This window comes from Leptosomus discolor, chromosome 20 (assembly GCF_034619465.1).
Source record: "Leptosomus discolor isolate bLepDis1 chromosome 20, bLepDis1.hap2, whole genome shotgun sequence".
NCBI classification, from domain to species: domain Eukaryota; kingdom Metazoa; phylum Chordata; class Aves; order Leptosomiformes; family Leptosomidae; genus Leptosomus; species Leptosomus discolor.
Window position 1 is genome coordinate 2,269,051 of NC_141410.1, and position 25,240 is coordinate 2,294,290.

The 25,240-nt window shown below is 58.5% G+C and overlaps 1 protein-coding gene across 2 annotated transcripts; it reads right to left on the minus strand.

The window, feature by feature from the left end:
• Positions 1-10,290: 10,290 nt before the first annotated feature.
• On the minus strand, positions 10,291-16,822 carry LOC147414025 (peptidyl-prolyl cis-trans isomerase H-like). 2 transcript variants are annotated; one of them, XM_086476103.1, is made up of 9 exons: positions 16,757-16,822; positions 16,088-16,152; positions 15,700-15,723; positions 15,144-15,188; positions 14,659-14,701; positions 13,601-13,693; positions 11,969-12,056; positions 11,634-11,674; positions 10,291-10,381 (listed from the first exon to the last, which is right to left on the minus strand). In XM_086476103.1, exons 1-9 carry the CDS (start codon positions 16,820-16,822, stop codon positions 10,313-10,315), a joined length of 534 nt encoding a protein of 177 aa, XP_086332229.1. In that variant the 3' UTR covers positions 10,291-10,312. The 2 variants fall into 2 exon arrangements, with proteins under 2 accessions (XP_086332229.1, XP_086332230.1); XM_086476104.1 differs by lacking the exons at positions 15,144-15,188; positions 15,700-15,723.
• Between the last annotated feature and the right edge of the window lie 8,418 nt (positions 16,823-25,240).

Sequence of the window (25,240 nt, forward strand, 5' to 3'; positions counted from 1 at the left end):
ATGTCTGCCAGACAGGATTTATTACGGTACCCGCTGTGTGTAATCCTTGAATCATGACCAAAGCAGCTGCGAGCCCCTGGAGACCCAGCAGGAGCATCGACACCGTTCGAGGCCGTCTGCCCCCAAGCCCAACGGGACGCAGCGGAAACGAAGGAAGAGCGACAGCAGGGAACTGCAGCCTCCGGCAGCCTTCAGCAGAGGTGGCTCCAGGGCAGCAGCCAGGGGGTTGTGGGTGCTCCAGAAGGAAGCCCGAGCGGTCCGGGCTGTCCCAAACGGCACGTCATGGTGACCGGGTTGCCCCGACAGGTACACGGAGGAGTCGTGAAAGGCACAGCAAAGGAGACGGGGTGCAGGAGAAAGTGCAGCAACGGAGATGGGGTGCAGGAGAAAGCACACGGCGGGGCCTGGAGATGCAGCCAAAGGCACAGCAAGGAGTTGGGGGAGCCCGAAAGGCACACCGCGGGGCCTTGGGCTGCTCAGAAAGGCGTCCTTAGGGGCTTTATCGTCCTGAATGGCAGTGCAATTGCCGTGGAGATCACTGAAATTCACACCTGGGGGGCTGGGGCACCCTGAAAAGCACAGCCGCGGGCGGCAGGAGCAGCTAAAGGCTAAGTGAGACGTGCAGGGGAAGCCCAAAAAGCCGAGCAAGGGTCTCGGAGCAGCCCAAAATGTACCCTGGTGGCCTGGGGTAGCCCTCTGGCAGACAGACAGAAGGCTCTACGGTGTACCAAAGGGCACCCCCACACACCCAGGGGTTTTGGGCGCACAGAAAGGCACGTTGAGGGGCGCGGGGAGACCCAGCATCACACCCAGGGGTGCAGCGTGTGCCCAAATCCATGCGCAGGGGGGCTGGGCACACCAGTCGCTTCCCCTTGGCCCCGTGGGCTGTGTGTGTGCAGAGAGGCTCTGAGCGTGCGGGCGCCTCTGCCCCGCCCAGCCCCCAGAGCCTTATGATGTCACTCAGCCGTTCATGACGTCAGCGCACAGGTCCACTAGACCTGGGGCGCTGGCACAGTCCCTGCACACACCGTACCTGCTGGTGCTGCTGGTGCTGTGCCAGTGGCTCTGGCGGTGCTGGTGCTGCCAGTGCAGCCAGTGCTGTTGCTGCTGGTGGAGCTGGTGGAAGCGGTGCTGCCGGTGCCGGCGGTGCTGGTGCTGGTGTCACTGGTGGAGCTGGTGCTGGCGGTGGAGCTCAGCCCGTAGGCAGCTGCCCGTGCCCTGCCGATCCTCGGGGCTCGGCTCCGCCGCTCGCAGCCGGTCCCCGGCAGCGCCCGTCGAGTCCTGCCGGCCCCTGCTGCCCGGGGAGAGGGGAGGCGAGGCTGTGCAGTGCCCGTTCCCACGGGGCCATGAAGAGCATCTGGCGGTTCCTGCGGCGCAGGACGGCGCGGGTGGTGCCCGAGCCCTCCGGGAGCCGTCGTGCCGATGAGCTCCGGCCGCACGGCCGGGACCAGCTGCACCCTGCGGCCGCCACCATCGACTGCGCCCCGTTGCGGCCGGTGCAGGAGCCCGACACCGGCCGCTGGGGCAAGGAGTCTGCCCTCCGTAAGGCGCCACCAGACCAAGAAGCCGTCGAGGAGAGCAACAGCTCGGGGGGGGCGGTACGTAAACCCAAACATTTTAAATTGCCGTCCTCCTCGTAGGACGGCGCTACACGCCAGCGTGAAATCAGACCTTTCCTCGAGTCACGTCCGATGCAGAGTTGTTGACAACTCTTTTCTAAGCTGACGTCAAGCTGGTGGGAGTCCTGGTTCTCGGAAATGCTGCCCCTCTCCCCTCTTCTGAGCTGCTTTCCTAAGTTCTGCCAATCTGTGCTCTTTATCTCTGAACAGACAGGGTCGTGTTCATCCCCTTCCCACCCGAGCCCTGGAAGCCATCAGCCGTCAGATATCGTTGATGCGGAAGTGCGTCAAATAATTGTCCGATTGCTCAGCGTGCGTGAGCACATGTCTCTGGTGCAAGAAACCAACCAGAGCTTGTCTCAGCAGCTGAGCAGAGCTGAAAGAGAAGTGGAAGAACTGAGAAAAGCCCTCTCGGAAAAGACATCGGCTTTACACGTAACACAAAGAGAATTACTTCAGGTCCAGAATCAAGCAAAGGAGCAGCATGCTGTACTCCTTGAGACAGACCAGGAGACGAAAGACACCATCGAGGAGGCAGAAGAGCTGCAGGAGGAACTGGCCAAGCTGAGAAGTGAAAACCTTTTCCTCCGTCGGCAGCTGGGAGAGGCGCAGGAGACCGCCCAAGCACAAGCGGTGAGTGATGCCTTAGGAAGCGAGGCCGTCAGAGTAGAAGAAGGGGTGAGGTGAGCACTGCCCCCTTTTGATGGAATTGCAAAGGTTTTGGCAAGCCCTGAGACGCGCTTAGACATCTGTATGTACGCGTATGCACTGACTGGCTTTACCCCGCTTCCTACTTAAACGCCCTTAAGATTCCTAAAATATTTTAGGAAAAAGGTCTGTTATTTGTGGGAGCATACCCAAGATAATAGAAGCCAAATCTGATGGCTCCACTCTTGTCTCTAAAACTCGGGGTCTCTGAAAATACTGGCAGTAGGGCTGGCAGGCCAGGAAGCCCAGACCACCTTCTTGCCGAGGAGATGTGCTGCAGTTTGCTACCTGGTAAATGGCAAAAGCTTGTGTTTTCCGTGGCATCACTTCTGCCGTGTTCTTGCACTAATCAGTGGGTTGGGTTCTGAAGTGTGCAGGATCAAATGAGGTGCAGAAAAGGATTATTATTGCTAATTCCTGATAAAGTGTCTGGTAGCCATTGGAGAGGTGGTGCTTCTCATGGGCTTTGACACCAAGACGTGCAGAAGTGCTTTGAGTAGAAGCATGGAAACCTTTTGTTCCTGTGACTCAGACAGGGAGGGATCAAAGGGATCCGTATCAGATCCTGGCCTATACATTCAGAAGGTTTTTAATCCATGTCCAAATTCAGTCCGAGATTTCAAAGCTGCAGCAAAAGCTAAAGGATTCAGAACACCAACTCCTGGTGGCAGAGGCCCATGTTTCAGACAAGAAACTTCTGGAGGGCGAACTGAAGGGGATCCGAGCAAATGAAGCTTGTGCGCAGCAAGAACTTCACGAGGAGCGGCTGAACAGGTACCCAGAGCTGGGGAAGGGCTGTGCTGGGTGCGGAGGGGAGGCGTGTGCCAGCAAATGCTGCTGGGCCAGCCTGCAGCTCCCTGCTGCAGCTCCACGGCTGGCCCTAGGCGGGCTCAAGGAGTCAGGGCAGCACGGGTTTTACCTCCTTTGTGTCCTTTGGACCTGCCAGTGTCCCTGGCAGAGCTCCCCACATCCCCTCTGTGTCAGATTTGAAAGAGCTTTGGAGGCTTCAGCTGCCTCAGAAGGTGAGTGGCCCCTCCTGCCAGCCCAGTGATTTGGTTTACCCTCCAGCTGCCGGCAGGGCCCTTTCTTGTGCCGCTGGCATTGAGGATCCCGGACACAGCACGCACCTTTCACGTGCCACTGGGAGGTGGGGACAGCCAGGACGTCCTGATTTCTTTCTGCCCTCGCTGTTGCCCAGGGCAGGTGCAGAGCAGCGTGGTGTTGGGTTTAGATCCCAGCCAGCCTTAAATTCACGGAGGCAGGCCTCCACGTCAGTGTCTCACTGTCAGCCCAACGTGCTTTTAGGAAGCCCCTGGAGCAGCAGGTGGAGGAGCTGCAGCAGCAGCTCCAGCATTTGGGGGACGGAGACGTCGCTGGCCAAGACCCAGACGGAGCTGCCAGCCAAGACCGACTGGAGCGAGGTGAGCTGCCGCACAGACGGGTCCTCCTCAGCCGGGGAGATGCCGTGCTGGCGGCTGACTCCGTTTCTAAAGACTGTGTTTAAAGACTGAAGCTAATGGGACGGAGGAGTGACATTTTCAAACTCTGTCGGGGCCCACGGTGGGATTTAGAGATCAGCTTGGTGCCCAGGCTTTTTGGAAGCGTGTCTTCACACAAGAGGTGATGAGCCGTAGAGGACCGCTGCTGCCCAGGACTGCGTGACTCACGTCCCAGGCTATGGGGCAGGAGGGAGCTCGAGCTGTTTCTCTGCTGGTGTAGCCGGGATCCCCACGATCCGTGCCAGATGGGCAAGGGAAGGCAGAGGGGCTCTGCAGCTCCGCTCCCTGCCTGCTGGAGACCCAGCCCAGTGGACTCGGTGACGGCCTGCGGGTGCCATGGAGGGTGACGGACAGTCTGAGGAGGCTCTGGGGTAGATGAGGGCCGCCAGCTCCTTGGCTGGAGGAGGAGGAGTATCCCAGACTTGGTCCAAGCGAAAGGCACCGACTGTCGCCCTGCGCTGCCTCACAGAGAGGCTGGGAGGAGCGTTGGGGCCGTGCGGGTGGCGGAGGCTCAGATGGAGTTTGCAGAATGACTCAGGAGAGGAACTTTGTTTTGTTTTCAGCTCCCCATCACGAGAACCACCAGGCTCTCTCAGCACCCTGCAGGCCACGCGAGACGTGAAGCCTGAAGGAGAAGCCGCAAGCCAAGACTCATCCTCAGGCTTGTCCCCCTCGCAAGCTTCTGAGATTGGGTACTTGAACGTAGCTTTGCCCGGAGAGACCACAGCCTCCAGCTGCAGGAGAGCCAGAGCATCAGCACTCGTTTGTAAATATAGGAGTGTTTTTAACAGTGGCGTGTTTTGGAGAGCATTACTGTCTGTGAATTGTTCAAGGAAGAGTCCTCTACTACCAGCCTACATTTGGACAGTACAGAATTGTTTGGATTACCAAGTGCAATGCCTGTTACCTAGTAGTCAGAGCGGGGAAATATTTGAAAGCTGGGTTAAAACAGGTCGGTCGTTTGACTGCTTGTTGCTTTTATCTTAGGAGAGCAAAAGTTTTCCAAAACTGAAATTTCAATTACATGTGCTTTACCAGAAGTTCTTTCCTTTTACATCTGACCGCTTGGAGGAATTACAGGGGATGGATGTTAACCTGACAGAAGATTCTACAGTGATTCCCTTTTCTAATCACCCTGATGGCGCAGCTGCACGGGGAAAGAGGTTTGTGAAATCTTGGCTTTTGGGCTCTTGGGGCAATCGCCAAATCGGCTGACCTGGCGATTTCTGTCATATAGTTCAACCACAGGATTCGACAGCTTTTTTGCAACTCGCCCAAGCGTCAGGGTGTGCGTGCGTCACCCCAGATCCCCCCGGAGGCTGGCATTTGTAGATAAACTCCGTAAAATGGAAGAGGGGTGGAAGGGGGTGAAGCCACCGGATCTCCCCCTGAACCCCAGTTCCTTGTCCAGTCCAAAATTACAAGGTTTGGAAACGAAACTGGGAGAAGTTGCCTTCCGGCACGTGCCCACTTTTCTGCGCTCCCCTCGATCTGTACTCGGACCTGGTCGTTCCCCTTTGCTCCTGCTCTTCCCCCTTCCACTTTGCTTCGTGCAAGCCTGCGGAGGGGAGCGGGAGGTACCCGAGCACTGAGGGAGGGGACGAGAACGTGCGGAGAAGGAAGATGGGGGGCAAAAGGAGGGGCTCCGAGCGCAAGGATGACGGGTCCAGGGGCCAGAAGGGAGATGGAGGGGGCGAGGGAAATGGAATAGGCGCAGCAGCAAGGAGGGGACCTGGACATCCAGAGGAGCAAAGAGGGGAGATCCTGAACGCTCGCTAGGAGTGACGGAGGGGCCTCAAGGCCCCTTCCCCAGCCGGGGGCAATCCCAACCACAGCCCTGGAGCCACGGGGCAGAGCGGCCGCGCGGGCGGCCCCCGCCTGCGGCCCCGCTCCCAGGGCTGGGTGCAGCCCCGGCGCTCCCGGCTGCCGGGAGAGAAGCGGGAGTCAGCAGGCGGGAGCCCGGCAGCGTTAATCCCCGCGGCGGGGCGGGGCGGGGCGGGGCGGGGCGGGGAGGCCGGGGGGGGGGACGTGGCGGAGCTGCCTCAGACACGTCCTGAGTGCAGTTAAAGCATCGCCATCAGCCCCCGGAGAACGGCGGCGGGGGGGGGGCTGCGCTGGCGGGGAGCGGACGGGCCCAAGCGCCCCGCTTGGCGCTTGAAGCCGGGTGGGGGACCGGGTCTAACCCCCCGCCCCAGGGGGCGGGCAGCGCGCAGAGGTCCCGAGCCCCGTGCCAGCCCTCGCGGGGAGGAGGGCAAAGGGTCTGCGCTTTGCCCACGGCAGTTTGGGACCTGGCTGAGGTGCCCCTCGGCCCCTCCACGCTGCAGATGCAGGGCCCAGGCTCGGCTCCCTCTGCCTGCGCTTGCGCTGCGCCCCCAGGAGCTCCTTTGCTTTCACCTGCCCGGGCAGTTCCTCCCAGAAAGAAATGCCTCCTGCTGGAGCCGTTTCGGAGCCAGGCTGCAGCCCCGGGCCAGAGGGCTCTTCGCAGCCTTGTCTTTAATGAGCCTTTTCCTCAGCATCCCATCCTTCCTGCCCAGGGGAGCTTCTCTGCCAGAGGGAGGGGGAGAGACTGGGGGGCAGCTGCCCTCCCTTCCCCTGAGCCCTTCTCTAAGGATCACCTTTCATTTCACCTCCTCTTTGCCTCCATCCCCTACGTCTTCACCTTACGTGGGCTCAGAGAGATCCAAGAGCTCTGCTGAATTCCCCAGGGGCAAGGTCCGGGGGAAACCCAGCCTTCTTGTCCACCAAGTCACTTTCCTCGGGCACTTGAAAAATGGGCTTGCCGGTCACAGATTCCTAGCCCTGCCCTTGCCTACGTCACTCCTCCCTCAGAAGAGGAGACAAACCTCACTCACCGGCAACCACCAAGAAGGTATCGGGGAGCTGACCCATCACTCCACCACCTTTCCGACCAAGGCGTATCCCCTCGGCATCAGCCCTTGCAACATCACCCCCAAAGGACTGCCCATTCCCCCATCCTAGCGTGAAAACTGGAAGCCAGGGACCCAGCTTCCCACGTTACACCACGGCCAGGGGGGGACTGGGGCCAAGGTCAGCCCATCGCAAGAACCGATGGGGGGGTATGGCCATAGGCCTTGTCAAGCTATCTTGGTCACTTACGGTTCCAGGAGATCTCCAAGTCGGCTAACGAAGGAAAGAGCTTTCCAACAGTCATACAGTCCCGCAAGGGATCTGCATCGGGACCGTGACCTTGAAACCAGAAGGATATCAAAACTGGACGATGCTCAGGAAGTCCAGAGAAAAACAAGCCTTAAAATACAATGGCAAATAGGGAATCCACCATGCAAGGGACCCTAGGGGAGGAAATTGTGGAGACACCTTCAAATCTCGGTGATGAAGCCTGCGAGGATGTTCATTTGGGGAAGCTCTGTGACCCCTGCTACGCGGGAAGCGAGACTAGCTGATCGCAGTGACAGAAACACATGCATCAGGCTGAGAAAGAGCTGCTGCCCCTGAAGCGTGGAGGCAAACTCTCTAACTCGCAGAGAGTTCCAAAGCAGGTCTGTTTAGCACGGCGCTGGGTGCAAGGGGGGTCGCTCCTCCTAGCTGGCACACGGGTCACATTCTACAACTCTATGTATTACCTCAAAACATGCATATTCATGAGCGTCTGCAATGAGTTCCGAGAATAGCTGGGGATATTATAATTGTTTCTCAGAAAGTATTATAACACGTTTCCTCCTCTTGGCGCGCGCGTGCTGTCATCTGGTGGTCGTCCTTTGGGGACTTTCGGAGGAAGGCTCAGAGTCTTCTTCATCGTGTACTTTCTCATCCAAGCTCTTCCTACTGTCTCAAACATTTCAAGGCTGCTTCTGCTCCCTTATCCTGTGCTGGGTCTAGCTAGCTAATTGCTGCTCACTACTAAGCTATGCTAAATTCACTCTTTACTCCCCAGATCAAGCCTGGAGCCAGCAATACGCTGCTTTCCCTCAGGAAAAAGTACAGTGAATTTGGGTACCCGCCTCAGCAGTGCAAACCTCAGCACTGCAGCTGGCAGGCAGAGCTCCCCCGAGCCGCCTGCAGCCAAGCTCCTGCCTCAGCAGCCCCCCAGGGAAGGGCCATCTGGACACATTTCCCGAGCAGCACCGGCAGCCCAGCCTCTCTCTTTTTGGTCACCTCTATTTCACAGCTGTCACCAGCTTCCAGTTTGCTCCTCGCTCTTGGGAATCTTTAACCCTCCTCCCACAGGAGAGACCCCTCTGGAAAGCGTTCTCGGGGCTGCAGAGGAAAGGGGCGGTGTGCTTTGTGTTTCTTTCATCACCTGGGATTCTGCAGGTACAAGCAGGCGAGATGCCTCGGGCTGGACAGAAGTGAGCACGAGTGACTTCAGGAGCTGTGCAGCCCCAGGAATGGAGACCTGGAAATCCCGACAGCCGGAGCCTGCTTCAAGGACTTCAAACAGCCCCGAGACAACAGAGCACACCAAAGCCCGCCTGCAGGATCTGTCCTCCAGCACATCAGCGCTTGCCACCTCGCGCTGGGTAACGCCCAAGCAAAGGGCGCGGCCCGCACCTCCCCAAGACAGCCCCACACAACACACTCCTGCTGCCCGAGGAGCGGCGGGACGTCCCCGGGCGGTATGAAGCGCCTGCAGGTGACAGAACAGGCTTTGTCCCAGCTCCCTTACGTTTTCATCTGCCGGATGAGGAAACTCACGCCGTAGCCCAGCCCCCCCGAGGGGCGCTTGCGTGTCCCCCAGCAGGTAGGTCAGCTTGCAACCCAATTCTGGAAGGAGAAAGTCAGTTTTTCCACCGACCGGCAGCCTCAGCTGCGCCCTCGGTAACCGTGCAGGATAAGGAGGCCCAATTTCTGCTCCTAGAGCATAAGCATTCTTGGCTTCCCAGCCCAAAGCCCTGCCCTAACACCCACGTCGCACCCAGGTAAATTCCTCTAACGCCCGTGCCACACGACAGCCCGACGGCCTCGTGCCGCCACGCGCCAGGGGAGGTTTTACAAACGCTTGTTTACAACACGACTCGCCCCAGAGCCCAGCAAACTCACGGGGATGAAGCCTGCGCCGCGCCAATTCCTTCTGCTTCAGCAAGGCTGCGTGTAGAAAGGCTCTGGCTGTTCCCAAGACGCCAAGAACCTCTCTGCCAGGCAGCCCGACTTACCTGCCCAGTAAAGGAGCTGCTGTAGGACGGCACTGCCGTGCTCTGCCATGCTCCCTTCACCCCTTCTTGCCCATTTCGCAATCGCCCAGCAGCAGGGCCCCGCACCACCACGCCCAGTAGAAGCTCCCTGCTGAACCAGCTAGGGACAACACACGTTGCTGAAGACTCTGCAGTCCTCCTCACCTGAAGAAGAATCTCTTCCCGAGCACGTCAACTGATGCGCTCTGCACGCATATTTAACAAAATTCTTTATTTACATTTCAAAATGAGAGAAAACCCAAAAAAGGTAAGATGCCAATGATGAAGTAATTTCAGGAGAACGTCAAGAGCGCGGATCTGGCCTGCAGAGAGGACTGGGGCAGTGGGGGAACCGGCTGGAGATGGAACGGCATGGAGCCAGCACAGGCCTAAGCACCGGCAAAGGAACGCTGAAACGCAGAAGAAACAGGTCCGAAACGCTGGACGGCCATTCCCGACTCATCCTACAACAGCAAGACCGTGCAGTGACACTGGGTGCCGCCTCAGCGGTTTTCACGGGAGCGCTACTTGCTGCACGCATCAGCTCACCCTGAGCCAGAGAACGCGGGCGTCCTCCTGGGTCTCCATGCCGGGCCTCTGCACCCGCCTCCGAACCCAAACCCACCAGCGCCTCTTTCTCCCGGCTGATTTTAAAGGGTCTGGACAAGTAACTGACTCAGCTGGCTGAAGCTGGGCAAGGCAGATGCCCTCCTTGTCTCCAGCAGCTGAGAGGCAGCAGGCTGCAGAAAGGCAGTTCCTAAAACCTGGCTGGGAAGTCAGCGAGGTGGCACCGGCCTCGTCCCTAGAAGGGAAAAGCTGCCGGTCTCAAGCTGGATCTTGGCCAGAGATCATGTGCTCCAAGCAGAAATGATGAACAAGCCTGGGCCTGAGGACAGCCCTAAAGGGGACCCCACCCATCAGCACGGGTCTGCCCATCTGCAAGAAAGCCTGGGAACAAGGTCGTCCCTCTCTTCAAAAGCCTATCGACGCCACCAGAAGTACCAGGGAAACGAAAGAACAATTACATCCCCTGTTGTCACTTCATCAAGCAGGAGGAGCTCCCCAGAGTCTGGAGTGCCACAGATCTGAAAGACTCTGTTATGGAAGCGGGGACAAAGTGTCTTCGTGGGCAATTCCAGACCTCTCTGGAAATCATCGAATGGAAGGCCAAAAACGGTGGGGATTTGCTGGCGCTTCACTGAGCTGAGTCAGCTCTCTACAGACTCAAAGGACTGCGAAACTAAGTCAAGAGAAAAGGAAAGGAGCAGAGCAGCCCAGAGGCTGATTGCACTGGCGGCCTGCGAAGACACACTTACCCCATTTCTGTTTCACTGCTCTACATTTCCCCGCACTGGGAGATCACAACTGGCAGCTTGGGTTTGTTGTTTGGACCCGTCGGCACATTCTGAGGACAGACAAACGTATAGCGTTAAACCTCATAAAAGCTCGGCAAATCCCGCGAGTGACAGGTACTCCAAGACCGGCTGAGAGAGAGATGCCTACAGCATCAGGAACCGGGAAATCCAGACACAGCTCCGAGTCGCACAGAAGCACCATCACGCATTTGGGCAACGGACCCAGCCATAAGCTGCTGCACTCTCTCTGCGGGCAGAGGTTTGGGATACAGACCAGACCCCGATCCCTCCAAGGGGAGGGAAGGCACAGAGCTAAAGCCAGAGAGCTCCTCCTGAGATACAGCAGGCATCACGTCGCTTGAGGCTGCTCTGGCCTAAAGCTTGAAAGTTACTAATTACAGCTGCAACACGCGAAGCAAACTTGCCTTTGTACGGCCTTTGCGGAATCCAAACACCAGACAGTCCCACAGCAACCCTCATTCTGAACCTCTCCTTCTGCTGGACTCAGCTGCTCCTTTCTGAGTCTCTTACTTATTTCCCTCAACTCGCCCCTCGCTGCAGTGACGCACAAGGCAGGCACACCGCAACCCTGCCATCGGTGCTCCTGGCAAAGAGGGTCAGCAACACGTGCATCACACCGCGCCGTACCCTTCCTTGCACGGGACCTTTTCTCAACACCGGACGGGGGTCAGCTCTGTGCTCGCCCCGCTTCCCAGACCGAGGGTGGAGGCCCTTGCGCACATTAGCCAGGCGCGGGCCAGGGAGTTAAGTTTCGCCCGTCTCGAACTCACCGCTGTTTGTTACATCTCCTCATCTACTCAGACACCCAGTCACGACGCTGGAAGCCCTTCAGGAGATGACTTTCATTTTTCTTATCAAACACGCTGATCACGGATCAGCAGAACTGATCATTCAGCATCCACGGAATAATCCCGGGCAACGGCACAGAAGTGATCTGCTTCACACCCTCGTCTGGGTTGCTGACGGAACAGCTTTTCAATTCAGCTTCCCCAACAAATGCAAAGCGTCGCAAATAAAGCCACAGGAACACAATCCCCGCTCAAAGACCAACCAGCAACCACGACAGCACAGCATTTCTAAAGTCAATCTATAGGACAGCATTTGCCTCAAGGCCTTTCCTGCCATTTTATAACAACGACAACCGGTAATACCAGTTATCAACGCTGCTGTTCCCTGGTACCCTGTAAACAGACAGCGGCAGAGAACAGAACCACCCTTGTCAATCCTCTGTACCACTTGCCCAAGGGGACGTTCGCGGAGAAATGGGCAAATTCAACTTACTTCCATTTTTCTCATGACCAACAGCCCATCGACGATTTTACCTAGAATGAGAAAATTCTTCCATCTCAATACGGCCGGATTTACCTTTGCTCCCCGCCACTCATCACAGGTACATGCACTTTTGTTCCCGCTGGAAAGTCTGGTGCAGTGTAAAGCTACTGGCCACGTCAGGGCTGGCTTCCGAGCTCTAAACGGGCAAAGGAAACGATCCCTCTTAAAACGTGCTCCACAAGCGAGGGGCGAAGAACAAGCAGTCCCCGGCTGTTTCTTCGAGCAGCTGCGCCACAGGCAGTGTCCCTCAGCCGGGACGCCAGGCTGCCGCTGCCGGTACTCACCGAACACGACGGGTTTCCCATCCAACCAGTCACATTTGGAGCACGTAACGAAAAACTGACAGCCGTTGGTACTGGGACCACTGTTTGCCTGGGGGGAGAATGGCAAAATACCAACAGTGTACAATCAAAGACTTGCCAAAACCGAAGGCAGACGCGCCTCACGTAGGAAAAAGCTGTTGCTCTAGACCCAGCCTAGCTTCTTTTTAGCTTGTGGCTACACAAACCACGGGCAGCAGATACGCATCCGCAGGAGAGCACCCCGGGCTGGGACGCGGCACGCCACCCAGTCTGGTCATGCCGCTCTCACCAACTTCCCACCGTACTTCTACGCAGGCACGTTCAGCACAAGATCGCGCTGAAATCTGGGCTCTAGGGCACGCTCCTGAAAAAAGGCCAAACTTTTTGGTGGCGAGTCCTTCCTGGCTGCAGTATTGTCCCGGGGAAAACTGAAGAGACAGAAACCAGGGCAGAAAAAAAAAAGCAGCTTTCTGCTAGTTGGAAGGTTTCCTCAGGACAAACCAACCCAAACGTGTCTGTTCTGACGACCAGGATGAGAAAGGCAACGATCCCAGCGGCACAGGGCTCACGGAACAGCGCGATGCGGACGGCAAATTGAATTCACACCTGAGCGCAGCACCCGGAGCGTGCGCGCTCTGCTAAGAACACGGCTCTGCCACGCTTAAGTCCATTCCGGTTTTTCAAAGCTCTTTGGACACCCAGGAGATACTAAAGCCCGTTTCTGGGCCGGCAAGTGAACTGGGCACGTTTTGCAGCTGCAGGGCTGCACGGGACACAGTCCCGTGGCAGTTTTACTTATCGCTAGCCAGCTGCGGAAGGACCCAGCTGGGAGGGACCACGGCTTGGCCCGGCAGAGCGACTCCGGAGCCACGCCGCTTTCACACAAAGCTGCCGAGACCAGCGCGGGATCCCTCGTCCCACGCCACGGCACACTGCTCGCTTAGCTGTGTCGTGACACCTCTTTCTGGGCCGTGCTTGGAACGGGAGGAGTAACTAATGCACATGGCGAATGCTCTAAGCAAGTGCTTTAAGGGCAGGGCAGCTCAAAGAGCTGGGCGAGAAGCAGCTGCGGACAGGAACGCTGCAGCACCGGCTCCGCTTGCTGTCTGTGGCCAAAGTCAGGGTACTGTTCCTACCAGGCAACGGGCAACGCTTGCAGTTTTTCCTACAGCGTGGAACAGGAAGCCTATGTTAGCAAAGGCACCCTGGGAACGCTGCTACGGCTTCGGAACGCCCCACCTCTTTGCCTCCCCCTTGCTGAGGTCAGTGCTCGGTAACAGCATCGGGGAGGAAGAAAACCCCACCGCTTGCCACCCTACACAAACCGCAAGAGCCACCAAGCTCTTCTCAAAGCTCATCGAGCAAAGCCTGCCCCAGCCCTCCAACGGGGGAAAAGAAAGGATGCTGCAGGATCATCATCGGGACTTCGCTGTTCCTCCACGCATTAACCCACGAGCAGCCTTCTGACGAGCACTCACACAGCCGGTCTTTCAGCCCTTGGGTCCAGCGGTGGAGATGTCTGTTGCCTGGCAAATACCCGATACACCCAGGAAAAGGGCACAGAGAAAGTACCTAAAGCTTTTCCGTCTTACAACGGCAGTGTTTTCTACTCACCATAGAGAGCAGCCCAGGAGCAGAGTGTTTCAGCTTGAAGTTTTCGTCGGCAAAAGGACCCCTGTATATACTGGCTACTCCGGTGCCGTCTCCCTGGGTGACAGAGGTGCCCCGTCAGCCTCAGCGCTTGTTCTGAGCCAGCGCTACCCAACGGTTCAGTTTATTAAAACACAAATTTAAAAGCCCCACGCAAAAGGACAGGGCTCAACTCTGCCCCAAATGGATGCTCCCCTGCCCTCCATACGCACCAGGAGCCAACACATTCAATGTCTGGTGCAAGCCCTAATGCTTGAGCAGCTCCAGGGGGAGGAATAAAGCCCGCGGGGGCATCGCAGCAGCATCGCAATTAGCGACCACCTAAAGTCTGCTGCGGCTGAGCCGCCCGCCGTGCGGTCACTCCCCTCAGTGACTTTCAGACAACCAAGTTTTAGGAAGTTTGGATTAAAAAAGCTTCATCACGCCCCCTCACGTTTTGAAACACTTCCAGAAATGAAATCATTTTACTGGGTCCTAGGACAGCCAAGAGACCCCGCGGTCCTCCAGCCTTCCCCACACACTCTGCTTCTCCCCAACTCAGAGCACGACCACCACTGCCGGCACAAACTCTGTCCTCTTTTGGCACAATTCACTGACAAAATTGCACAGAAACGATCTCTTGCACCACATGCTTCTCGGTTCTCTACTTAAGGTCTCTCTCCGCAAAGCAAACTCGCAGGGTTTCTTGTTCGGGGGGACAGGAGAAGGCGGGGAAGGACAACAGGGTAAAAAAAAAAAAATCTTTGCCAATTTGAAAAGCCTCGAGCTGTACTGCCACGGGGCTTTTTAGAGAGGAACTCTTTGGGGGAGGAGAGGGTATGTGCACACAAGACTCACGATTCCTTTCCAAGTACATTACAGCCTGCTGCAGTGAGATGGCAGCAAAGCTACAAGGAAACCTCCAGTGACTACTGGGTACCTCAAAAGAGAGCCAACAGATCCCCCAAATCAGCACGCACCCTTGGAAACAGTGCCTATTACACCACGCAGGAGAAGCCCCAAAGGAATACAGAGGTACATACGTTTACAAAGTCACCTCCTTGGATCATTAAATCCTTTATTACCCTAAACAAGGAAAAGAATACTTAGTTCTCAGCAGACAAATGCCTCAAGAAGAATACTACGTGGTAAAAAGGAGTTTGGCCTCGCAGCAGCACCACGGAAGTTATCAGGGCCTACGAACGCTACAGTCTCAAGTCTACCACAAATATTAACTACTGGTTGCTATCAGGTGATTTGGGAGCCACTGCTCTTCGACCAGGGACAGCGATTAGGTGACAGATGCCAGAAAATGATCTCTGACCTGGCCCACCAGGAACGGGGGATCCCTCCCAGTGACCCCAGCGTACACGTCTGACAGCGCCCCCAAATCCCCCACAGCTACAGAAGGACAATTAGCTGCCACCCACAAAGGCCTCCCAGACCAGTAACGCCTTGAAGGCGCGTCTCAAAACCCCAGCTGGCTCAGGCTGCTATTTAGGTGCCTGAACAAAAGCAGGGGAATTACCTGTGGAAAGTGCTTCCTTTATAACCCACAGGGACACCATCTTTCCTGCAAGGAAATAAACAGGAACATCACTGCGACTCACTGGACAGCCCACGCAAAACCCTCCCAGGGATCCGGAGCCCCAAAGGGCTGCCCTGTACCTCAGCAGCTGCCTTGATACACAACCAAGCGCTGCAGCCTGGCTCTCAGCTGGTGCTCTCGGAGGCACAGGGAAACCTCCGGTGGGCCCTGCACATGAACTGACGTCGTTCCCTACAACCTCCACACCATCACCTTGACGGGATCCCGCGGCAAGCTGCAGCACGGGCGGCTGCGAGTTGCAGACAGGCCGTTCTAGAGCGACCTGAGCACGAACACAGTCATGCCCAAATGGCAAAGTCTGCCACCTCCGCGACTCACCGACGAGCCCGGCACAACTTCATCCCAGCAGGTTTCTCTCCCTCTTTCCTTTTGTACTGGGACAGTGAGAGAAAATCCCAAGTGACCCTTCTTCCTACTTGCCCAGCCCTCTTTCTCGCAGTAGCCTACTTAAAAAGACCCACTAGAACCCACTCACCTGAATTCCCCCGTACAAAACTGCCTGGAAAACAAAAAAGAGAGCAGAGCGTGAGGCACATCCGTCGGCCCGTGGCAAAATAACCGGGCGGCGAGGAGAGCCCTACCGTGACCTTAAGGCAGCCCCCTTCATAGATGCACCGGGCCTATCGGAAGCTCCACCGAGGGAGCAGAGAGGGACCGGAGGCCTTCACCTTCCAGCCAGACGGGCTCCCCCGGGGATCAGCATGCTGCACCGTCACATCTCTCTGGCAACGCAGAGAGGAGCAAAGCAGGTGCAGCAGTTCGCGGGGGCAGGCAGTCGCTCTGCCACCAGAGACGTTCCTGCACCGAAAACCCTTCGCAGGCCGGCTCCAGGCTGAGCCGCAGGAACGCCGGCCGCTCCTCACCTGAAGTTCTCCGCCGTTTTGGGGACAACGTCGGCGAACAGCTCCATCTTCATGCGGCCGACCTCCTGGGCAAGACGGCGGCCACATGAGCCTTCTGGGCCCCACTCGCACCCACCGGCCTCCCCACCGCTGCACCCAGGCAACTCCCGCCAAGTCAGCCTCCTGCTGCAACCCCAGCCCTGCAAGCCCCCTCCCGATGCAGCCCTGCACCTCCACACCCCTCCCCCGCAGCACTGCCCCAAGCCCCTGCCCACGCGCCCCTGCAACCCCACAGCCCCCGCTGAACCCCGACGCGCCCCTCCAACCACTTGCGCCCCTCACAGCCCCACGACGGACCCTGCGACCGCCCCCTCCCAGCGCACCCCCACCCTTGCGCTCCTACACTCCCCACGAGACCCAACAGCCCCCCCCGCACCCCGGCCAACCCCCTCCCGCACCACCAACAAAAAGACCCCGCCCTGCACCCCTGGCCGCTCCCCTCCCCTCCCCAACAAGCCCCCCCCGCCCTCCCGCTGCACCCCCGCAACACCCCACCGCACCCCCGCCGGCCCCTCCCGCTGCACCCGCGGCCCCCGGCCCCGCCGCGCGGCTCCCGAGAGCCCCAGGGGCCGGGGCCGGGGCCGGGGCCGGGGCCGGGGCCGGGGCAGGGGCGGCGGCGCCCTCGCCCACCTGCCCGCCGATGGCGACATCGAAGAAGACCACGGGGTTGTTGGGGTTGGACGCCAGCACCGCCATCGCGGCCGCCTCTCCCGGCAGCGGCCGCGGCAGCGGGAGGCGGGGCGCGCACGCGCCTTCCCTCGGCTGCCCTCCCTGCCTGCCGGCGGGCAGCGGCGGGGGCTGGCGGCCCCGCAGCCGGGGCTCTGTGGCCCCGGCCCGCCCCGGAGTCGACCCGCCAGGCCGGGCGGCGCCGGGAGGGTGCCAGGGGCCTGCGGAGGGCTTGAGGAGATTGGCGTTCCCCTGGGCTTTGTCCCTCGTGGGCAGCTCTCGGCTCCCTTCTTGGCAGGGCCGGGCTGCTGCCCTCTGGCCCTTGGCGCCGGCCCCGCCGGGGGAGACCCCAGCCTGCTGCCTCCAGGATGGCTCCTGCCCCCGGGGCTTTCCTGGGCAGCTTGGCAGGGCCGGGCTTCAGCAGGGGGCAGGGCCTGGCCTTCAAGCACGTCTCCTCCTGCCTTAGTGCGGGCCTGCTGCAGCGCAGAGGGTAGACAGGCCAGCTCCAGTGCCCCACGGGAGACTTCAGGGAGCGCTGGCGAGCGGCACTGCTGCGGCCATCACCAGATTGAGGATTTGGGGCTACTGCTTAGCGACCCCCTTGCTCTTCCCACCTTGCCTTGAAGAGCAAGAATTCTAATTGGCGAATAGCAGTAGGAGAGACTAATGATTATGCTGGGAAAGTAAGTCTCAAAGGGAATAAATGATCAAATACGAAATACAATCTCTATTGCCAATGCTGCTAGCACGCCCCTGTAAAGTCCCAGACCGAAGGTCTTCATTAACCAATGCTCTGTTCGTGGTTAGAAACAAGGACAGTCTGTTGTAGTCCAAGATGTCTGCCAGACAGGATTTATTACGGTACCCGCTGTGTGTAATCCTTGAATCATGACCAAAGCAGCTGCGAGCCCCTGGAGACCCAGCAGGAGCATCGACACCGTTCGAGGCCGTCTGCCCCCAAGCCCAACGGGACGCAGCGGAAACGAAGGAAGAGCGACAGCAGGGAACTGCAGCCTCCGGCAGCCTTCAGCAGAGGTGGCTCCAGGGCAGCAGCCAGGGGGTTGTGGGTGCTCCAGAAGGAAGCCCGAGCGGTCCGGGCTGTCCCAAACGGCACGTCATGGTGACCGGGTTGCCCCGACAGGTACACGGAGGAGTCGTGAAAGGCACAGCAAAGGAGACGGGGTGCAGGAGAAAGTGCAGCAACGGAGATGGGGTGCAGGAGAAAGCACACGGCGGGGCCTGGAGATGCAGCCAAAGGCACAGCAAGGAGTTGGGGGAGCCCGAAAGGCACACCGCGGGGCCTTGGGCTGCTCAGAAAGGCGTCCTTAGGGGCTTTATCGTCCTGAATGGCAGTGCAATTGCCGTGGAGATCACTGAAATTCACACCTGGGGGGCTGGGGCACCCTGAAAAGCACAGCCGCGGGCGGCAGGAGCAGCTAAAGGCTAAGTGAGACGTGCAGGGGAAGCCCAAAAAGCCGAGCAAGGGTCTCGGAGCAGCCCAAAATGTACCCTGGTGGCCTGGGGTAGCCCTCTGGCAGACAGACAGAAGGCTCTACGGTGTACCAAAGGGCACCCCCACACACCCAGGGGTTTTGGGCGCACAGAAAGGCACGTTGAGGGGCGCGGGGAGACCCAGCATCACACCCAGGGGTGCAGCGTGTGCCCAAATCCATGCGCAGGGGGGCTGGGCACACCAGTCGCTTCCCCTTGGCCCCGTGGGCTGTGTGTGTGCAGAGAGGCTCTGAGCGTGCGGGCGCCTCTGCCCCGCCCAGCCCCCAGAGCCTTATGATGTCACTCAGCCGTTCATGACGTCAGCGCACAGGTCCACTAGACCTGGGGCGCTGGCACAGTCCCTGCACACACCGTACCTGCTGGTGCTGCTGGTGCTGTGCCAGTGGCTCTGGCGGTGCTGGTGCTGCCAGTGCAGCCAGTGCTGTTGCTGCTGGTGGAGCTGGTGGAAGCGGTGCTGCCGGTGCCGGCGGTGCTGGTGCTGGTGTCACTGGTGGAGCTGGTGCTGGCGGTGGAGCTCAGCCCGTAGGCAGCTGCCCGTGCCCTGCCGATCCTCGGGGCTCGGCTCCGCCGCTCGCAGCCGGTCCCCGGCAGCGCCCGTCGAGTCCTGCCGGCCCCTGCTGCCCGGGGAGAGGGGAGGCGAGGCTGTGCAGTGCCCGTTCCCACGGGGCCATGAAGAGCATCTGGCGGTTCCTGCGGCGCAGGACGGCGCGGGTGGTGCCCGAGCCCTCCGGGAGCCGTCGTGCCGATGAGCTCCGGCCGCACGGCCGGGACCAGCTGCACCCTGCGGCCGCCACCATCGACTGCGCCCCGTTGCGGCCGGTGCAGGAGCCCGACACCGGCCGCTGGGGCAAGGAGTCTGCCCTCCGTAAGGCGCCACCAGACCAAGAAGCCGTCGAGGAGAGCAACAGCTCTGGGGGGGCGGTACGTAAACCCAAACATTTTAAATTGCCGTCCTCCTCGTAGGACGGCGCTACACGCCAGCGTGAAATCAGACCTTTCCTCGAGTCATGTCCGATGCAGAGTTGTTGACAACTCTTTTCTAAGCTGACGTCAAGCTGGTGGGAGTCCTGGTTCTCGGAAATGCTGCCCCTCTCCCCTCTTCTGAGCTGCTTTCCTAAGTTCTGCCAATCTGTGCTCTTTATCTCTGAACAGACAGGGTCGTGTTCATCCCCTTCCCACCCGAGCCCTGGAAGCCATCAGCCGTCAGATATCGTTGATGCGGAAGTGCGTCAAATAATTGTCCGATTGCTCAGCGTGCGTGAGCACATGTCTCTGGTGCAAGAAACCAACCAGAGCTTGTCTCAGCAGCTGAGCAGAGCTGAAAGAGAAGTGGAAGAACTGAGAAAAGCCCTCTCGGAAAAGACATCGGCTTTACACGTAACACAAAGAGAATTACTTCAGGTCCAGAATCAAGCAAAGGAGCAGCATGCTGTACTCCTTGAGACAGACCAGGAGACGAAAGACACCATCGAGGAGGCAGAAGAGCTGCAGGAGGAACTGGCCAAGCTGAGAAGTGAAAACCTTTTCCTCCGTCGGCAGCTGGGAGAGGCGCAGGAGACCGCCCAAGCACAAGCGGTGAGTGATGCCTTAGGAAGCGAGGCCGTCAGAGTAGAAGAAGGGGTGAGGTGAGCACTGCCCCCTTTTGATGGAATTGCAAAGGTTTTGGCAAGCCCTGAGACGCGCTTAGACATCTGTATGTACGCGTATGCACTGACTGGCTTTACCCCGCTTCCTACTTAAACGCCCTTAAGATTCCTAAAATATTTTAGGAAAAAGGTCTGTTATTTGTGGGAGCATACCCAAGATAATAGAAGCCAAATCTGATGGCTCCACTCTTGTCTCTAAAACTCGGGGTCTCTGAAAATACTGGCAGTAGGGCTGGCAGGCCAGGAAGCCCAGACCACCTTCTTGCCGAGGAGATGTGCTGCAGTTTGCTACCTGGTAAATGGCAAAAGCTTGTGTTTTCCGTGGCATCACTTCTGCCGTGTTCTTGCACTAATCAGTGGGTTGGGTTCTGAAGTGTGCAGGATCAAATGAGGTGCAGAAAAGGATTATTATTGCTAATTCCTGATAAAGTGTCTGGTAGCCATTGGAGAGGTGGTGCTTCTCATGGGCTTTGACACCAAGACGTGCAGAAGTGCTTTGAGTAGAAGCATGGAAACCTTTTGTTCCTGTGACTCAGACAGGGAGGGATCAAAGGGATCCGTATCAGATCCTGGCCTATACATTCAGAAGGTTTTTAATCCATGTCCAAATTCAGTCCGAGATTTCAAAGCTGCAGCAAAAGCTAAAGGATTCAGAACACCAACTCCTGGTGGCAGAGGCCCATGTTTCAGACAAGAAACTTCTGGAGGGCGAACTGAAGGGGATCCGAGCAAATGAAGCTTGTGCGCAGCAAGAACTTCACGAGGAGCGGCTGAACAGGTACCCAGAGCTGGGGAAGGGCTGTGCTGGGTGCGGAGGGGAGGCGTGTGCCAGCAAATGCTGCTGGGCCAGCCTGCAGCTCCCTGCTGCAGCTCCACGGCTGGCCCTAGGCGGGCTCAAGGAGTCAGGGCAGCACGGGTTTTACCTCCTTTGTGTCCTTTGGACCTGCCAGTGTCCCTGGCAGAGCTCCCCACATCCCCTCTGTGTCAGATTTGAAAGAGCTTTGGAGGCTTCAGCTGCCTCAGAAGGTGAGTGGCCCCTCCTGCCAGCCCAGTGATTTGGTTTACCCTCCAGCTGCCGGCAGGGCCCTTTCTTGTGCCGCTGGCATTGAGGATCCCGGACACAGCACGCACCTTTCACGTGCCACTGGGAGGTGGGGACAGCCAGGACGTCCTGATTTCTTTCTGCCCTCGCTGTTGCCCAGGGCAGGTGCAGAGCAGCGTGGTGTTGGGTTTAGATCCCAGCCAGCCTTAAATTCACGGAGGCAGGCCTCCACGTCAGTGTCTCACTGTCAGCCCAACGTGCTTTTAGGAAGCCCCTGGAGCAGCAGGTGGAGGAGCTGCAGCAGCAGCTCCAGCATTTGGGGGACGGAGACGTCGCTGGCCAAGACCCAGACGGAGCTGCCAGCCAAGACCGACTGGAGCGAGGTGAGCTGCCGCACAGACGGGTCCTCCTCAGCCGGGGAGATGCCGTGCTGGCGGCTGACTCCGTTTCTAAAGACTGTGTTTAAAGACTGAAGCTAATGGGACGGAGGAGTGACATTTTCAAACTCTGTCGGGGCCCACGGTGGGATTTAGAGATCAGCTTGGTGCCCAGGCTTTTTGGAAGCGTGTCTTCACACAAGAGGTGATGAGCCGTAGAGGACCGCTGCTGCCCAGGACTGCGTGACTCACGTCCCAGGCTATGGGGCAGGAGGGAGCTCGAGCTGTTTCTCTGCTGGTGTAGCCGGGATCCCCACGATCCGTGCCAGATGGGCAAGGGAAGGCAGAGGGGCTCTGCAGCTCCGCTCCCTGCCTGCTGGAGACCCAGCCCAGTGGACTCGGTGACGGCCTGCGGGTGCCATGGAGGGTGACGGACAGTCTGAGGAGGCTCTGGGGTAGATGAGGGCCGCCAGCTCCTTGGCTGGAGGAGGAGTATCCCAGACTTGGTCCAAGCGAAAGGCACCGACTGTCGCCCTGCGCTGCCTCACAGAGAGGCTGGGAGGAGCGTTGGGGCCGTGCGGGTGGCGGAGGCTCAGATGGAGTTTGCAGAATGACTCAGGAGAGGAACTTTGTTTTGTTTTCAGCTCCCCATCACGAGAACCACCAGGCTCTCTCAGCACCCTGCAGGCCACGCGAGACGTGAAGCCTGAAGGAGAAGCCGCAAGCCAAGACTCATCCTCAGGCTTGTCCCCCTCGCAAGCTTCTGAGATTGGGTACTTGAACGTAGCTTTGCCCGGAGAGACCACAGCCTCCAGCTGCAGGAGAGCCAGAGCATCAGCACTCGTTTGTAAATATAGGAGTGTTTTTAACAGTGGCGTGTTTTGGAGAGCATTACTGTCTGTGAATTGTTCAAGGAAGAGTCCTCTACTACCAGCCTACATTTGGACAGTACAGAATTGTTTGGATTACCAAGTGCAATGCCTGTTACCTAGTAGTCAGAGCGGGGAAATATTTGAAAGCTGGGTTAAAACAGGTCGGTCGTTTGACTGCTTGTTGCTTTTATCTTAGGAGAGCAAAAGTTTTCCAAAACTGAAATTTCAATTACATGTGCTTTACCAGAAGTTCTTTCCTTTTACATCTGACCGCTTGGAGGAATTACAGGGGATGGATGTTAACCTGACAGAAGATTCTACAGTGATTCCCTTTTCTAATCACCCTGATGGCGCAGCTGCACGGGGAAAGAGGTTTGTGAAATCTTGGCTTTTGGGCTCTTGGGGCAATCGCCAAATCGGCTGACCTGGCGATTTCTGTCATATAGTTCAACCACAGGATTCGACAGCTTTTTTGCAACTCGCCCAAGCGTCAGGGTGTGCGTGCGTCACCCCAGATCCCCCCGGAGGCTGGCATTTGTAGATAAACTCCGTAAAATGGAAGAGGGGTGGAAGGGGGTGAAGCCACCGGATCTCCCCCTGAACCCCAGTTCCTTGTCCAGTCCAAAATTACAAGGTTTGGAAACGAAACTGGGAGAAGTTGCCTTCCGGCACGTGCCCACTTTTCTGCGCTCCCCTCGATCTGTACTCGGACCTGGTCGTTCCCCTTTGCTCCTGCTCTTCCCCCTTCCACTTTGCTTCGTGCAAGCCTGCGGAGGGGAGCGGGAGGTACCCGAGCACTGAGGGAGGGGACGAGAACGTGCGGAGAAGGAAGATGGGGGGCAAAAGGAGGGGCTCCGAGCGCAAGGATGACGGGTCCAGGGGCCAGAAGGGAGATGGAGGGGGCGAGGGAAATGGAATAGGCGCAGCAGCAAGGAGGGGACCTGGACATCCAGAGGAGCAAAGAGGGGAGATCCTGAACGCTCGCTAGGAGTGACGGAGGGGCCTCAAGGCCCCTTCCCCAGCCGGGGGCAATCCCAACCACAGCCCTGGAGCCACGGGGCAGAGCGGCCGCGCGGGCGGCCCCCGCCTGCGGCCCCGCTCCCAGGGCTGGGTGCAGCCCCGGCGCTCCCGGCTGCCGGGAGAGAAGCGGGAGTCAGCAGGCGGGAGCCCGGCAGCGTTAATCCCCGCGGCGGGGCGGGGCGGGGCGGGGCGGGGCGGGGCGGGGAGGCCGGGGGGGGGGACGTGGCGGAGCTGCCTCAGACACGTCCTGAGTGCAGTTAAAGCATCGCCATCAGCCCCCGGAGAACGGCGGCGGGGGCGGGGCTGCGCTGGCGGGGAGCGGACGGGCCCAAGCGCCCCGCTTGGCGCTTGAAGCCGGGTGGGGGACCGGGTCTAACCCCCCGCCCCAGGGGGCGGGCAGCGCGCAGAGGTCCCGAGCCCCGTGCCAGCCCTCGCGGGGAGGAGGGCAAAGGGTCTGCGCTTTGCCCACGGCAGTTTGGGACCTGGCTGAGGTGCCCCTCGGCCCCTCCACGCTGCAGATGCAGGGCCCAGGCTCGGCTCCCTCTGCCTGCGCTTGCGCTGCGCCCCCAGGAGCTCCTTTGCTTTCACCTGCCCGGGCAGTTCCTCCCAGAAAGAAATGCCTCCTGCTGGAGCCGTTTCGGAGCCAGGCTGCAGCCCCGGGCCAGAGGGCTCTTCGCAGCCTTGTCTTTAATGAGCCTTTTCCTCAGCATCCCATCCTTCCTGCCCAGGGGAGCTTCTCTGCCAGAGGGAGGGGGAGAGACTGGGGGGCAGCTGCCCTCCCTTCCCCTGAGCCCTTCTCTAAGGATCACCTTTCATTTCACCTCCTCTTTGCCTCCATCCCCTACGTCTTCACCTTACGTGGGCTCAGAGAGATCCAAGAGCTCTGCTGAATTCCCCAGGGGCAAGGTCCGGGGGAAACCCAGCCTTCTTGTCCACCAAGTCACTTTCCTCGGGCACTTGAAAAATGGGCTTGCCGGTCACAGATTCCTAGCCCTGCCCTTGCCTACGTCACTCCTCCCTCAGAAGAGGAGACAAACCTCACTCACCGGCAACCACCAAGAAGGTATCGGGGAGCTGACCCATCACTCCACCACCTTTCCGACCAAGGCGTATCCCCTCGGCATCAGCCCTTGCAACATCACCCCCAAAGGACTGCCCATTCCCCCATCCTAGCGTGAAAACTGGAAGCCAGGGACCCAGCTTCCCACGTTACACCACGGCCAGGGGGGGACTGGGGCCAAGGTCAGCCCATCGCAAGAACCGATGGGGGGGTATGGCCATAGGCCTTGTCAAGCTATCTTGGTCACTTACGGTTCCAGGAGATCTCCAAGTCGGCTAACGAAGGAAAGAGCTTTCCAACAGTCATACAGTCCCGCAAGGGATCTGCATCGGGACCGTGACCTTGAAACCAGAAGGATATCAAAACTGGACGATGCTCAGGAAGTCCAGAGAAAAACAAGCCTTAAAATACAATGGCAAATAGGGAATCCACCATGCAAGGGACCCTAGGGGAGGAAATTGTGGAGACACCTTCAAATCTCGGTGATGAAGCCTGCGAGGATGTTCATTTGGGGAAGCTCTGTGACCCCTGCTACGCGGGAAGCGAGACTAGCTGATCGCAGTGACAGAAACACATGCATCAGGCTGAGAAAGAGCTGCTGCCCCTGAAGCGTGGAGGCAAACTCTCTAACTCGCAGAGAGTTCCAAAGCAGGTCTGTTTAGCACGGCGCTGGGTGCAAGGGGGGTCGCTCCTCCTAGCTGGCACACGGGTCACATTCTACAACTCTCTGTATTACCTCAAAACATGCATATTCATGAGCGTCTGCAATGAGTTCCGAGAATAGCTGGGGATATTATAATTGTTTCTCAGAAAGTATTATAACACGTTTCCTCCTCTTGGCGCGCGCGTGCTGTCATCTGGTGGTCGTCCTTTGGGGACTTTCGGAGGAAGGCTCAGAGTCTTCTTCATCGTGTACTTT